At 39.8% G+C, this 15,378-nt stretch overlaps 1 protein-coding gene across 1 annotated transcript; it reads right to left on the reverse strand.

Moving 5' to 3' along the window:
• Positions 1–640: 640 nt before the first annotated feature.
• Positions 641–2,913, reverse strand: LOC128664388 (zinc finger protein 862-like). The gene is made up of 4 exons (XM_053719219.1): positions 2,575–2,913; positions 2,015–2,244; positions 1,710–1,942; positions 641–1,488 (listed from the first exon to the last, which is right to left on the reverse strand). Exons 1-4 carry the CDS (start codon positions 2,911–2,913, stop codon positions 881–883), a joined length of 1,410 nt encoding a protein of 469 aa, XP_053575194.1. The 3' UTR covers positions 641–880.
• Between the last annotated feature and the right edge of the window lie 12,465 nt (positions 2,914–15,378).

The following is a 15,378-nucleotide window of genomic DNA, read 5'->3' on the forward strand; positions in this document are numbered from 1 at the left end:
CACTGATTGGCTAAACTGCAAGTCTGTCAAAAGAACTGAAAGAAGGGGGCTGTTTGCAGAGGCTTAGATACAAGATAATCACAGAGGTAAAAAGTGTATTAGTATAAATGTGTTGAATATGTTACACTGGGGAATGGGTAATAAAGGGATTATCTATCTTTTTAAACAACAAAATTTCTGGTGTTGACTGTCCCTTTAAGTGAGGAAACCTAGGCACACCAGGAGGACAATATATGGCAGGACAAGAGCTCACTGGAGTGAGTTTTGTCTGGGTGGAGGCACTCTAGGTACAACTGAGTTGATAATTTATTCATATTAAGTATTTTAGCGTATTTAATTATTGTAAGATTTAAGTGAAGAAACAGTCACACCAGAGGTCTCAGACACACACAGGTGTGCCTATGTGTCCTCACTGAACTACAATAATTACTCTAAAATACTTAAAGGGACACTGAACTCAAATTTTTTCTTTTGTGATTCAGATAGAGCATAACCAGGGCCTATGATTACCCAAAAACTGAACTCGCCCATCGGGCGAGTAACTGCCAAAAATTACCAGCCCGCAGGAAAATTTACTCGCCCGTGCGCATTCTGCATATGTGTACATTATACATTAAAAAGGACAAAAGACACCTTGTTGTTATAATCTCACAAACCTGTATTCTTTATTTTTGTATACATTCCTGACATTGGTCCAATTATACAGTCATTGAACTATGGAATAGTGCGAAATTAGACTTTTAGTGAACTAGTATTGATATATTTTAAGCAAATTTGAAAATAAAATTAGTAACTGAGCCTCAGCCATTGTATTGAAGTCAATACAGAAAGTAACTGATCTATGCTGCACATGAAACATTGTTGAAACTGTTAACAGATGTCAATCTGAGTCAGAGTGCTCTGGGAAGTTCAACTCACAATCATAAACCTCATTAAGTCTTGACACCTCAAACTCTTCTGCTTGCTCCTCATCATTTTCAAGATGATCAAAAGGGATTGGAACCTCTGCAACCTCAGCAATTACTAAATTTGATGTTTCATTTGTAGACCTTTTGTATGTGACATTTCTCTTTCTTGGTCCTGCTGTTGCCCAATGCCTTACTGCATCACTTGGATCAAATTGATCTACTGGTGCAGAATGAAGGTTTACAATCATTAAATCTGACAATGTTGAAGTTATGAGGGAGGAGCGCCAGTCACTTTTGATCATCTTCATTTTGGAAAAGCCTCTTTCACATTCTGATGTGCTGACTGGCAAGGTTAGGATCAAGTCCATCAAACTCAGAAGATGGCCACATTTATCTCCGAATTCTCTGTTGAGTTCAGGCCAGGTGACCGTTTTCAGCTTCTTCTCCCAGTCATTCTTGTTATACAAACTAGTCTTAAGAACTGTCCATTCATTCACTATTTCCCTACAACTAACACCCTGTGCCTCTAGTACTGGTTGAAACTGACTGGTCAGAGTTACAATGTCTTCATTGCCAAAGTCTGGAAGAAAGAAAACAAGAAATTCCTTGCAAACATGTTTGATGCATATTTTTTTTGCTCTACTAAAATAAACTATACTAATTAGGACATATTAAACAAAATAAATGTATATTTCATATTAAACAAAATATATGTAATTCATATATTTTTGTTTAATATGTCCTAATAATATTTTACATGATTAGAGAACATCTCTAATTACATTTTAAATGTAGAAATACCTTCTGAGTTTTCTTTGTCAGGCCATGTTTTGAAGGATGTCACCGATGTTGCCTGAAGAACTCCTTCTTCAATGTCTTCAAAGCGATCTTCAAAGCTGGACTGTATTGCTTCCAGAAACTTCTTTTTTGAACTCTTGAAGGCATCATTCTTTCCTTTCAACTCAACTCCTTCAAACCTTGCTGTGCCTTCTTCATCATACTGAATAGAATGAAGAAGTGACCCAGGTACAGGCCTGGAACATATATGAACATAAGAACAAAACCTCTTATAGAACAAAACAACAACAAAACAAAAAAGTACATACCTCTCTTTCAGAGCGATCAGTATTTTTTTTGTCACTTCCAAACTGTTGTGGACATCTGCAACACTTGCATTTCGGTTCTGAAGAGTGTTGGACAAGTTGCATAGCTGTAAAAGCACATCATACATGAAACAAGCATACTGGACCATTGACAGACTTGTAGCAGCTCTGTAAAAGCATCTAGCCTTTGCTTGCTGTTCTCCTCTCACACCTTTTGCATCAGGAGATTGGGCCTAGAAATAAAGTAGTATACAATACATAATTCCCCATTGCTCATTTTTTATTCTTTCTTTCTCTCTCTCTCTCTCTCTGGGATTTGGTTTCTCAATTTTGAGAGACAGAGAGAGGGAGGGAGAGCTAGAGAAAGGCAGAGAGAGTGAATGACAGCAGCACAGGAGAGATAAAAGGAATAAGAGGTAGGGGGAAAGGGACAGATAGTGAGGAACAGGAGTGGGGAGGGTGAAATGGAGGGAGAGAAAAGGGGGCTTGAGAGACATGGGGAGAAAGCAAGGGAAGGCTGGAGAGATAGAGATAGCAGAGGGAAGGGGCAGAGGTCTACATACCTGATCAAGATGTTGTATAATTACTTTGTAACCTTTGAGGAAATGGTCAAGTGCACGCCAGAAGTGGCCTACCCATCGTGTCTCATCTGCTCGTGTAGGCAATAGTGGCCTCATTTTCAAAGAAGCATAGCTGTTCTTAAGATTTGCACGGTTGAGTGCTGACTTGTGATAAAATAAATATAACCCTAGAAGTAGATCCTTTAACTTCTGATGACTCTCATTATTGGCTGCTGTGTCCCTGACACTGAACTCCAAGCGGTGACTCATGCAGTGAATTGCAACAACATGCTTTCTCTGTCCTTTTAGCTTCTGCACAACTCCTCCATTTTTTCCCAGCATCACTGCTGCTCCATCAGTGCCTATTGCAACTAGTTTCTCCTTCCACGACTGGTCAAGGTGTTGTGTAACTGCTGCATTTACTGCCTGAGAAATGGTTTCAGCATCAGCCTTTTCAACTGACTGCAAAGCCACAAATCTTGTGTGTACCTTGCCTTCTATTGCAAATCTAGCATAAATAATTTCTTCCTCCACCACTGCACTATCAACTGAACCATCACACAAGACTGCAACAAACTTGGCAGCTGCATATTTTCTTTTTGTATGTTTTCTTTCTTCCTGTGCAATAAAGTGTACAAATGACCGTGCTGATATGGCATCTCCCACATCCAGACCCTTCATTTTGTCAAGTCTGTAGAAACAAAATAGTCAAGAGATAAAAATTAGCATTTGGGATATAAAAAAGTAATATAAACCAAGCACACAGTTATAGGGAAAAGTCAAACAAATAAAAACATACACTTTACTTACTTGCACAAATCTGGAAAGTCAGAGAAAGGCCTCGATTTAATGGCAAGGAGATGAGCGTTGCGAAACAGTAGTTTTAGTTTCTCTGTCTGTGCCTTTGTCATGGTAGCGATTGCCTGTCCAGCAGGTGTTTCAGTCTGCTTTAATTTTCGGTTTGACTCACACTGGACACTCCACAGATGACCTGATGAAAGCTCATGTGATCGAATACCTTCAAGTTTCATTGTGCTGGTACCTTCCACAAATGCATTCCGTTTGTTTGAAAATGCCTGGCATACACTACATAGCATAATCTGTTTTGAGCTGTTGTACACAAGCCACTCTCTCTTTTCCCCCTTATCATTAATCATCCAGCTGTCTTTGAATTGTCTCTCTCTCTTTTCCTTTTCATATTGTCTGGCCCTTTCTCTCTTTTCTGCATCATCTACCTTCTTCTTCTTTGATGGTTCACTGACATTATTAAGATAGCGCCACATCATATAGCCATCACTTTGAAATGGAACAGGATTTATTAGTACCTGAGCTGCAGTGTCTGCTACCGGTATTCTGCTCCCAAAAAAATAGTGCGTATGCTGTGACATTGCTAAGGTAACTTCCAGAAGCATGGTCGGTATGTCAGTAAAATATACAGTAATGCAAACCTGAGCAGCACTTTCTTTCATTATTTCCGCTGCTATTGTAGTCCATACAAAATCGTGCATCAGCTGCAACATCGCTAACAAGGTGCCCCACAAAACATAAAGTGTCTGCCGTTAACGAGGAGCTTTGCTGTGACATCAATGTATCATCCGGAACACAAGCTTGTATCAATACTCCCAAATAAAAGTGTGTATGCTCCCTAAAAACACTGTACGCCCTGATGTGACATCACTAACAACGGACAAGCAAGCTAGATGGAAATAAATGCGCTGCGCAAGATAGATGGAATTAATGCGCTGCGCTAGTATTGCTAGTAGTAGTGTTAAGGCGCTGCAAAAATAGTGCGGGAAATAGTGCGGCTGCAGTATGAATAAAAAAGAACACATTTTGCCCCCCAAAAAATAGTGCAAAGCTGCCAATGGTGAGATCGCCAGCCGGGCTGGTAAACTGTAAATTTTACTTGCCCGCAGGAATTTTTACTCGCCATTGGCGACCGGACCGGTCTATTCATATGCGCTGCATAACATTTTTTTTTTTTCAATTTCATTTTTATTGGGATTAGTACATTAAATAATGCATAGCAAGCGAGTCAACAGTAAAAGTAAATATAAAATAAACGAGATGAGCCAAAAATTGTAAATCTTGAACATGACAATAACATTCTAAATATAATCATTTCTATCTATTACATCATGAACAACTAACTTAATGTACATTGAATAATGCATAGCAAGCGAGTCAACAGTCAATGTAAATATAAAATAAACAAGATGAGCCAAAAATTATAAATCATGAACATGACAATAACATTCTAAATATAATCATTCCTGTCTATTACATCATGGACGGCTAACTTAATGTACCATTATATATTTAATACTCATATTGACATGTTGCTTAATTGTGTTTAGTAATTAATTCAGAAACCATGACAGCAACAATCTTGACACCATAAAGAATTGACTTTATGTACCATATTATATAAATAATAACTCATAATGCCGTAATACATTAGTTGTGTTGTTAACTCATATTACTTGTGTTGACCTCCTGCCCACCTTGCCCCCCCTCCATGTGTCCTCCCCCCCCCCCCCTCCAGCCGGTAGAGAAGGAAAGAGGAAAAAAAAAAAAAAGGGGGAGGGGGGGGGAAGGGGGAAAGAAGAAGATAACTTATAACATACATTTGGTCCAGCCCTCCCAGCCCTGACCCCCATCCCCTACCACAGGTTAAGCAAAACCAGTTCTGAATTCCTGAATGGAAAAATTATCATTTCTATTTCATTAGTTGGATAGCCCTTAATAAAGGCTGACCATTTCAAGAAGAATTTTTTTATGTCTCCCTCATTATCAATATTAGTATCTCTTTGCTCAATCATACATTGTTTCTTCAAACAATTTTTCATCTCAAGAATTGAGGGGGTCCTTGTGTTTTTCCAATACTTGAGTATCAGATATCTGGCAGCTAAAATTGTGAGAATAATTAATTTTTCCTGAGGTTGTTGCCGTGCTTCCAATTGGACACAGAAAATAATCTGTGTCAAAGTAAGTATCAGAGGGGCAGCCACCAGGTTTTTGTTAAGCCAGAATTCGACTTTGTGCCAAAATTGACGTATTTTTGGACAGTTCCATAGCATATGGACCAGATCTGCTGCAACGAAAGAGCATTTTGGGCAAGCCCCGAAATCTGGATTATGTATTTTATAGCCTAAGGCTGGGGTAAAGTGTATTCTGTGTAAGATTTTGAGGTGTGCTTCCCTCCATGTGGCAGATAGAGTAGCCCGAGTAACTCGATCTATTGACTTCTGCACACTATCTGATTCTACCGGTTCAGAGGGAATTAACCTGGACCATGTTGTTGCTAAGTGTGCCAGTAAGGAGATTCCTTTATTGGCGTTTAAAAGTGTATAACAAGGGGTGATCGACATGCGTCCTGCCCTTATCAAAGTCAACCAATTCTCCAGTTTTCCCAGACTCCATGACCAATCCATATTCTTAGTAATCTTTAGTCCATAATGTCTAAGTTGTAAATATGCAAAAAATTCTTTATGTGATAAATTAAATTCATTTTTCAATTGTTCAAATGTTTTTATAACATTTGAATCATTTTAAAAAATTTGCCTAACTTTATTCAGTCCTAATTGGGACCATCTATCAAATATGGGTGTTTCGATACCAGGCTGAAATCTTGGGTTTCCTTTTATTGGTAGGTATTGGGACACACTACAATCCAACCTCAAGGTGTTCCCTATTTTCCACCAGGCTTTAATCGGGTTTAAGATACTTTTAAGCTTTTTGATTTCGGGGGGTAACAGTTTAGGTGAACAATGCACCAGACCAGTAAGGAGATATGGGTGACAGATACTTGTTTCTAATGAAATATTTGTAACATAATCTTTAAGAAGAATCCAATCTGTCACTGTTCTTGCTAAGAAAGCCAAGTTATACTGCCTGATATCTGGCAATGCTAGACCCCCGTATTCCTTTGCCGAGGTTAGTTTTATTAGAGAAATTCTTGCCTTTTTTCCCTGCCAGAGGTATTTCCTAACTGCACTATTAAGCAGCTTAATGTCTTTCCCGTATAATATTAATGGAGTATTTTCCCATATAATATTAATGGAGTATTTTGTAATATGTACAAAAGTTTCGGGAGAAGAATCATTTTGTATAGGGCTATTCTTCCAGATAATGAGATAGGTAAACTTTGCCAAGATTTTAGCCTTTCACAGATCATTGTTAATATGGGTGTTATGTTGGCTCTATACAGCTCAGTGTAATTGACTGGTATGATGATACCCAGATATTTAAAAGACTCGGAAACCTCTTTGAATGGGCTATCTTTGATTGAATCCTTGTTTTTGTTTAACCAGAATAATTCCGATTTGGAGGTGTTAACCATATACCCAGAAAAGGAGCCAAATTGTTGAATGATACTAAGCAATTTGGGTATATTCGACTTTGTATTTGAAATATATAAAAGGACGTCGTCCGCATACAATGCAGCCTTCATTATGTGTTCACCAAAATTAATGCCTTCAATACTCTGACGGATCTTTATAGCGAGTGATTCTATTGCAATGTCAAAGAGAAGGGGAGACAGGGGACAGCCCTGTCGTGTTCCCCTTTTAATAGCAATATTCGAGGATAATGAGTTATTAACTATTAGTCTAGTGGATGGACATGTATACAAATTATATATGAAATTAACAAATTTATCCCTGAATCCAAATTTGGCTAGTGAAGTAAACAAGTGGCTAAAATAGACAGAGTCGAATGCCTTAGCCGCGTCAATGGCGACTATTGCGAGGTCTTTATTGCCCTCTTCCCCTATCTCTCTGGTTTGAAAAAATTCTGTTACCAGGAGAACCTCCCTGATTTTGGAGGCTGAATTACGGCCATGAAGAGCATAACATTTTAAGCAACTTTCTAAATTACTCCTATTATCAAATGTTCTTCATTCTCTTGGTATTTTTATTTGAAATGCAAGAATGTAAGTTTCGATGCCGGCCCATTTTTGGTGAACAACCTGGGTTGTCCTTGCTGATTGGTGGATAAATTCATCCACCAATAATAAAGTGCTGTCCAGGGTCTTAACCCAAAAGAGATTAGATGCCTTTTTCAAATAAAGATAGCAAGAGAACGAAGAAAAATTGATAATAGGAGTAAATTAGAAAGTTGCTTAAAATTGCATGCTCTATCTGAATCACGGAAGACAAAATTTGGGTTCAGTGTCCCTTTAATAGGAATGAATGGTAAACTATTTTGTGCTTGGAGTGCCTCCACCCAGACAGCACTCACTCCAGTATGCCCATATCCCTCCGTACAGTGTCTGAGATCTTGTCAGGTGTAACTATGTGTCCCTATGTGTCCTCACTTAAGTCTCACTGACCCACAATAATTAAATAGTTTTAAAAAAAACTTTATACAAATAAATGAATACTTGATAGTCCTGGAGTACCTCCACCCAGTCAGAATTCACTCCAGTGTGCCCATGTCCCGCCGTACAGTGTCTGAGACCCTCCTGGTTTGCCTATGTTTCCTCACTTAAGTCTCATTAACCTACAATAATTAAATACGTTAAAATACTTAATAGGATTGAATGGTAAACTCAGTTGTACCTAGAGTGCCTCCACCTAGTCAGAACTCACTCCAGTCGCACAGACAGGGTACATAAAGGAGATTCACCCCAACCACAGTTAGCTGAAAACATGCAGCAAAACAAAGTAAGGGGACACACTGATTTCAGATCCTTGTGCTTTATATGTACAGTGCTGAAAAACCCTCTTAGCACAGAGGCAAAAGTTAGAGAATGTTAAAAGCATAAAATTAACTCCATAATGCATGTATATTGAGTACTATGCAAATGAATGCCTGCACATGTTGTGCCTTTATTACCTGTATAAAAACTGCTTGTATTTGGAGATGTAATTGAGGCAGGGTTTTGCGCCACCTGTATTACAAAGTGTTAATTTTTTTAAAACATTTGTTTCGGTGTGTGACTGCCTATGGGCACTTATTTGTCTATGCATGTGGCTGCCTATTGGGGCTTGTGTGTGTGCGCGCGCATGTGGCTGCCTATGGGGGCGCGTGTGTGTGGCATGTGTGTGTGTGCGCACGTGGCTGCCTATGGGGGCTTGTGTGTGTGTGTCTGTGTGTGTGCGCGCGCGCGCATGTGGCTGCCTATGGGGGCTTGTGGGTTTGCGCGCGTGCGCGCATGTGGCTGCCTATGGGGGGACATGCGTGTGTGTGTGTGTATGTGGCTGCCTATGGGGGCTTGTGTGTGCGCATGTGGCTGCCTATGGGGGCGTGTGTGCGCGCGCGCATGTGGCTGCTTATGGGAGCTTGTGTGTGCGCGCGCATGTGGCTGCATATGGGGGCATGTGTGTGTGCGCATGTGGCTGCCTATGGGGGCTTGTGTGTGTGCGGGCATGTGGCTTCCTATGGGGGCTTGTGTGTGTGCGGGCATGTGGCTTCCTATGGGGGCTTGTGTGTGTGCGCGCATGTGGCTGCCTATGGGGGCTTGTGTGTGTGCGCGCATGTGGCTGCCTATGGGGGCTTGTGTGTGTGCGCGCATGTGGCTGCCTATGGGGGCTTGTGTGTGTGCGTGCATGTGGTTGCCTATGGGGGCTTGTGTGTGTGCGTGCATGTGGTTGCCTATGGGGGCTTGTGTGTGTGCGCATGTGGTTGCCTATGGGGGCTTGTGTGTGCACGCATGTGGTTGCCTATGGGGGCTTGTGTGTGTGCGCGCATGTGGTTGCCTATGGGGGCTTGTGTGTGTGTGCGCGCATGTGGTTGCCTATGGGGGCTTGTGTGTGTGTGCGTGCATGTGGTTGCCTATGGGGGCTTGTGTGTGTGCGCGCATGTGGTTGCCTATAGGGGCTTGTATAATTGTGTGTGTGTGTGTGTGTGTAAGAGTCTTGTGTTGTTGCACTGATCATATTCAATAAATAGGACTGTACATCCGTGCCCTCTACTACACCGTTAATTCTTGTGCATCTCTGTGAGTGAATGTCTTTGTAATTGCCTTATGAGTGCTTGTGGGTGTAATACTTCATCTTGAAAGTTTTGCTATACTTTGAAGACCTCTGGCTTACAGAAATGAGTTTTGACTAGGTGGAGGTACTCTAAGAATGAATTTAACATTCATTCCTATGAAGTATTTTAGCGTATATAATTATTGTAGGTAAAATATACTTAAAGGGACATGAAACCCAAAATGTTTCATTCATAATTCAGAGAATACAATTTTAAAGATTCCAATTTACTTCTATTATCTAATTTGCTTCATTCTTTAGATATCCTTTGTTGAAGAAATAGCAATGCACATGGGTGAGCCAATCAAATGAGGCATCTATGTGCAGCCACCAATCAGCAGCTACTGAGCCTATCTAGATATTTATTTTAACAAAAGATCTCAAGATAATGAAGCAAATTAGATTTAAAAAATAAATAAAAGGTACATTGGAAAGTTGTAAAATGACATGCTCTTGCTAAATTATGAAAGAAAAAAAAATGTGGGTTTTATGTCCCTTTAAGTTTGCCACCATATTTACAACCTCTAGAATGTAATGTCCAGGTCCTGCTATGATTATATTGTCAATGTTTTGAGGTGTGTGATAGCTAAAGTGTGCTAAGGTATATATACATAATCTAAGATAATGTGTTAAAGGGGCGTGGAAATAATTATGCATTAACATGAATGTGCTACTTCCATTCCATTGCAATCTCTCTAACAAAATCAGAGTAGAGAGGCATATTAGCTGTAAATAAGGCAATAAGATGCTATGCCATTGTGTAAATGGGCACTAGTAAAAAAAAAAAAATTTCGGAAGGAAAAGTCTGCTTTTGTCAAACTGATGTCTGAGTGCAGGGTTAAAGGGACACTGTACCCAAATTTTTTCTTTTGTAATTCAGATAGAGCATGCAATTTTAAGCAACTTTCTAATTTACTCCTATTATCAATTTTTCTTCGTTCTCTTGCTATCATTATTTGAAAAAGAAGGCATCTAAGCTTTTTTTTGGTTTCAGTACTCTGGACAGCATTTTTTTTATTGGTGGATGAATTTATCCACCAATCAGCAAGGACAACCCAGGTTGTTCACCAAAAATGGGCCGGCATCTAAACTTACATTTCAAATAAAGATATCAAGAGAATGAAGAAAATTTGATAATAGAAGTAAATTAGAAAGTTGCTTAAAATTTCATGCTCAATCTGAATCACAAAAGAAAAATTTTGGGTACAGTGTCCCTTTAAGTGGTTTTGTATTTGTACATTAAGTGCCTGTGCCTATCAAAATAATGATGATAATAATAATAATTGTCGTTTATATATGAGTGAGTGTATATGTACAAGTATGGCCTGTACTAATTCTACTCTTTCAATTTACAATTTTAAAAAAATTGTATTCCTGTAGTGGGGGGGAGGGGTTGCTGGGGGTGACACCATGAGTGACACCAAGCCCAGTGACGCCACTGTGTAAGGGTATATGATTGTGTTTATGAGTGTGTGCATATGTGGGTAAATGTCTTTGTATATGAGTGTGTGAAAGTATGGGTAAAGGACTGTGTGTAGGAGCATGTGAGGGGGCCTCATGTTCAAGTTCTGCCTAAGGACTTTAAAAGTCTCTAGAGCAGCCTCTGCCCCAAAAACCACATACAACAGACCCTAAAATAATACACAAATTGCACACTGTAGCCCCTATAGTAGCAGAGAAAGAGTTAAAGGGATAGGAAATTCAAAATTAAACTTGAATGATTCAGAGCATGTAATTTTAAGACACTTTTAAATTGACTTCTATTTTCGAATGTGCTTTCTCTTGGTATCCCGTGTTGAAAAAAAAGAATACTCACATATACATTAGTGGCAGCTAGATGCTGATTGGTGCCTGCACACATTTGTCTCTTGTGATTGGCTAACTAGATGTGTTCAGCTAGCTGCCAGTAGTGCAATGCTGTTCCTTCAGCAAAGGATAACAGGATAATGAAGCAAATTTGATAATAAGTAAATTAGAAAGTTGTTTAAAATTGTATGCTTTCAAAATCATGAAAGAAAAAAAAAAAAAAAAAGGGTTAATTTTGACAGGGCATACTACTAGTTACTGTAGGCAATAAAGGGTTAATTTTACAGGGCATAATACTAGTAATAACTGGTTAATTTTATAGTGCATAATAGGGCTGCACGGTTTTTCGCGGTTGCGGTTTTACACCGCGATTAACCGCCGCGGTTTAACCCCTTAACGACCAAGGACGTACGCCACACGTCCTCAAAAAAAATACAGTTAATGACCGAGGATGTGTGGCGTACGTCCTTGGTCTGGAAAGCAGCTGGAAGCGATCCTGCTCGCTTCCAGCTGCTTTCCGGTTATTGCAGTGATGCCTCGATATGGAGGCATCCTGCAATAACCCCCCTTGGCCATCCGATGCAGAGAGAGCCACTCTGTGGCCCTCTCTGCACCGGACATCGGTGGCCGGTATCGTTGGTGGGTGGGAGCTTACGTGGGAGGCGGGTGGGCGGCCATCGGTGCTCAGTGTGGAGTGGAGGGGGGCGGGAGCTACGGGGGCGCGCACGGGAGCGCGCGCGTGCACGGGGGTGGTGGGCGGGCGCGTGCACGGGGCGGGGGCGGGAGCGGGTGGGAACCGCTACACTACAGAAAAAAAGGTTAAAAATTAAAAACACCATTACAGTAAAATATAATCTAAGGGACCTGGAAGGGGTTGGGGGTTGGTCTCGGTGGGGGGGGGAAAGCTACACTACAGAAAAGGGAATTTTTTTTTTAAAAAAAGGCACATTTTGTTACAAAACTGGGTACTGGCAGACAGCTGCCAGTACCCAAGATGGCGCCCATTATTGCAGAGGGGAAGGGTTAGAGAGCAGTTTAGTGGGGGATCAGTGAGGTTGGGGTCTAAGGGGGGATCCTACACATCAGCATATGTAAATATGCTTTTTTTTTTTTTTTTTTTTTAAAAAGGGCCAAATACCTTTTATTTTAGTACTGGCAGAGTTTCTGCCAGTACTTAAGATGGCGGGGACAATTGTGGGGTGGGGGAGGGAAGAGAGCTGTTTGGGAGGGATCAGGGGGTCTGATGTTTCAGGTGGGAGGCTGAGCTCTACACTAAAGCTAAAATTAACCCTGCAAGCTCCCTACAAGCTACATAATTAACCCCTTCACTGCTAGCCATAATACACGTGTGATGCGCAGCGGCATTTAGAGGCCTTCTAATTACCAAAAAGCACCACCAAAGTCATATATGTCTGCTATTTCTGAACAAAGGGGATCCCAGAGAAGCATTTACAACCATTTGTGCCATAATTGCAGAAGCTGTTTGTAAATAATTTCAGTGAGAAACCTAAAATTGAGAAAAAATTAACGTTTTTTTTAATTTGATCGCATTTGGCGGTGAAATGGTGGCATGAAATATACCAAAATTGGCCTAGATCAATACTTGGGGTTGTCTACTACACTACACTAAAGCTAAAACTACCCCAAAAAGCTCCCTACATGCTCCCTAATTAACCCCTTCACTGCTGGGCATAATACACGTGTGGTGCGCAGTGGCATTTAGCGGCCTTCTAATTACCAAAAAGCAACACCAAAGTCATATATGTCTGCTATTTCTGAACAAAGGGGATCCCAGAGAAGAATTTACAACCATTTATGCCATAATTGCACAAGCTGTTTGTAAATAATTTAAGTTAGAAACCAAAAGTTTGTGAAAAAATTTGTGAAAAGTGAACGATTTTTTTGTATTTGATTGCATTTGGCGGTGAAATGGTGGCATGAAATATACCAAAACGGGTATGGTTTGGAAATAGCAAAGTGCTACTTGTATTTATGGCCCTATAGTTTACAAAAAAAGCAAAGAACTTGTAAACATTGGGTATTTCTAAACTCAGGACAAAATTTAGAAACTATTTAGCATGGGTGTTTTTTGGTGGTTGTAGATGTGTAACAGATTTTGGGGGTCAAAGTTAGAAAAAGTGTGTTTTTTTTCTATTTTTTCCGCATATTTTATAAATTTTTTTATAGTAAATTATAAGATATGATGAAAATAATGGTATCTTTAGAAAGTCCATTTAATGGCGAGAAAAACGATATATAATATGTGTGGGTACAGTAAATGAGTAAGAGGAAAATTACAGCTAAACACAAACACTGCAGAAATGTAAAAATAGCCTTGGTCCCAAACGGACAGAAAATGGAAAAGTGCTGTGGTCATTAAGGGGTTAAAGGGACACTAAACCCAAAATTTTTTCTTTTGTGATTCAGATAGAACATGCAATTTTAAGCAACTTTCTAATTGACTCCAATTATCAAATTGTCTTCATTCTCTTGGTATCTTTATTTGAAATGCAAGAATGTAAGTTTAGATGCCAGCCCATTTTTGGTGAACAAACTGGGTTGTTCTTGCTGATTGGTGGATAAATTTACCCACCAATAAACAAGTGCTTTCCATCGTTCTGAACCAAAAAAATAGCTTAGATTCCTTTTTCAAATAAAGAGAGCAAGAGAAAAAAGAAAAATTGATAATAGGTGTAAATTAGAAAGTTGCTTAAAATTGCATGCTCTTATCTGAATCACGAAAGAAAAAAAATTGGGTTCAGTGTCCCTTTAAAAACCGCGAGAGTATGCGTTTTTTATCCCCGCCCCCTATGACGTACAGGAGATATGTCCAACCTGAATATAGGGAATTGTATTATGCCGTATTTGTGTGAACAAGCAGGTATGCACACATTGTATGAAAGTTTTGTCGGCGGGAAGTGACATCACTCGCCCCATGTGAAAAGGCTTTGGATTGCAACACATGCAGCCGTGACTGAGAAAGAGAAGAGAAGCCGGTTTCTACATCACTGCTGAGAGCCTGAGCCACCTCCATTGAGATCCAACGCAGAGGGAGCGGTAGAGAAGCTGGCGATAAGGCACAGGTAAAGGCCGCTGGCTGCTCGCAGGGAATCTACATCTAATAGTATAGAGTTGCAGCTGGTATTGCCTGACTACCGTTTGTCTTGTTTCTGCTGCACAGCGTTACTGTAGAGAGCAGAAGGAGAGAAGATGGCGGACGACCCGAGTGCTGCAGATAGGAATGTGGAGATATGGAAGATCAAGAAGCTGATCAAAAGCTTGGAAGCAGCCAAAGGGGAAGGGAGTGCGACTTGGTGTTGGGGCCGGGCTTGTACACATCTGGTAGTGAGTTTACCCACCAGCAGCACGTTTGCCTTTAAGGTTTAGCCGCCCTACTTCAGTCTAGAAGAGGCCACAGGCTGGGATGTCGTAGGATTATTACTATTATTTATCTAGATGCTTTTATTTAGGTAATTTGAATATATATATATATATATATATATATATATATATATATATATATATATATATATATATTCTGTAGTTGTAAATAAAAATGTTATTGAAAAATGAGGGTGTCATTTATAAGAAAATCGCTATTAAATCGCAATTGTGATTTTATTTTTTTACCATATCGCCCAGCCCTAGTGCATAATACTAGTTACTGTTGACAATAAAGGGTTAATTTTACAGGGCATAATACTAGTAATAAATGGTTAATTGTACAGTGCATAATACTAGTTACTGTAGGCAATAAAGGGTTAATTTTTCAGGGCATAATACTAGTTGTTAAAACTGAAGGCATGAAATGGTTAGCTTCACAGGTTTCCATGCTGTCTGATTACTTGCAACATTGTATAAACATTGTGTTACCAATGAGAGCACTGAGAATAAAATACGCTAAAATACTAAATTGGGCAGACGCTCCAAATAAAAAACGCTAAAATAAGAGATTACCCATTTTTCTAATATTTCTATATAATTTACAAAGATTCAATTATACAACTGTACTTTATGCAACTTA

This window comes from Bombina bombina, chromosome 6 (assembly GCF_027579735.1).
Source record: "Bombina bombina isolate aBomBom1 chromosome 6, aBomBom1.pri, whole genome shotgun sequence".
In the NCBI taxonomy this organism is placed as follows: domain Eukaryota; kingdom Metazoa; phylum Chordata; class Amphibia; order Anura; family Bombinatoridae; genus Bombina; species Bombina bombina.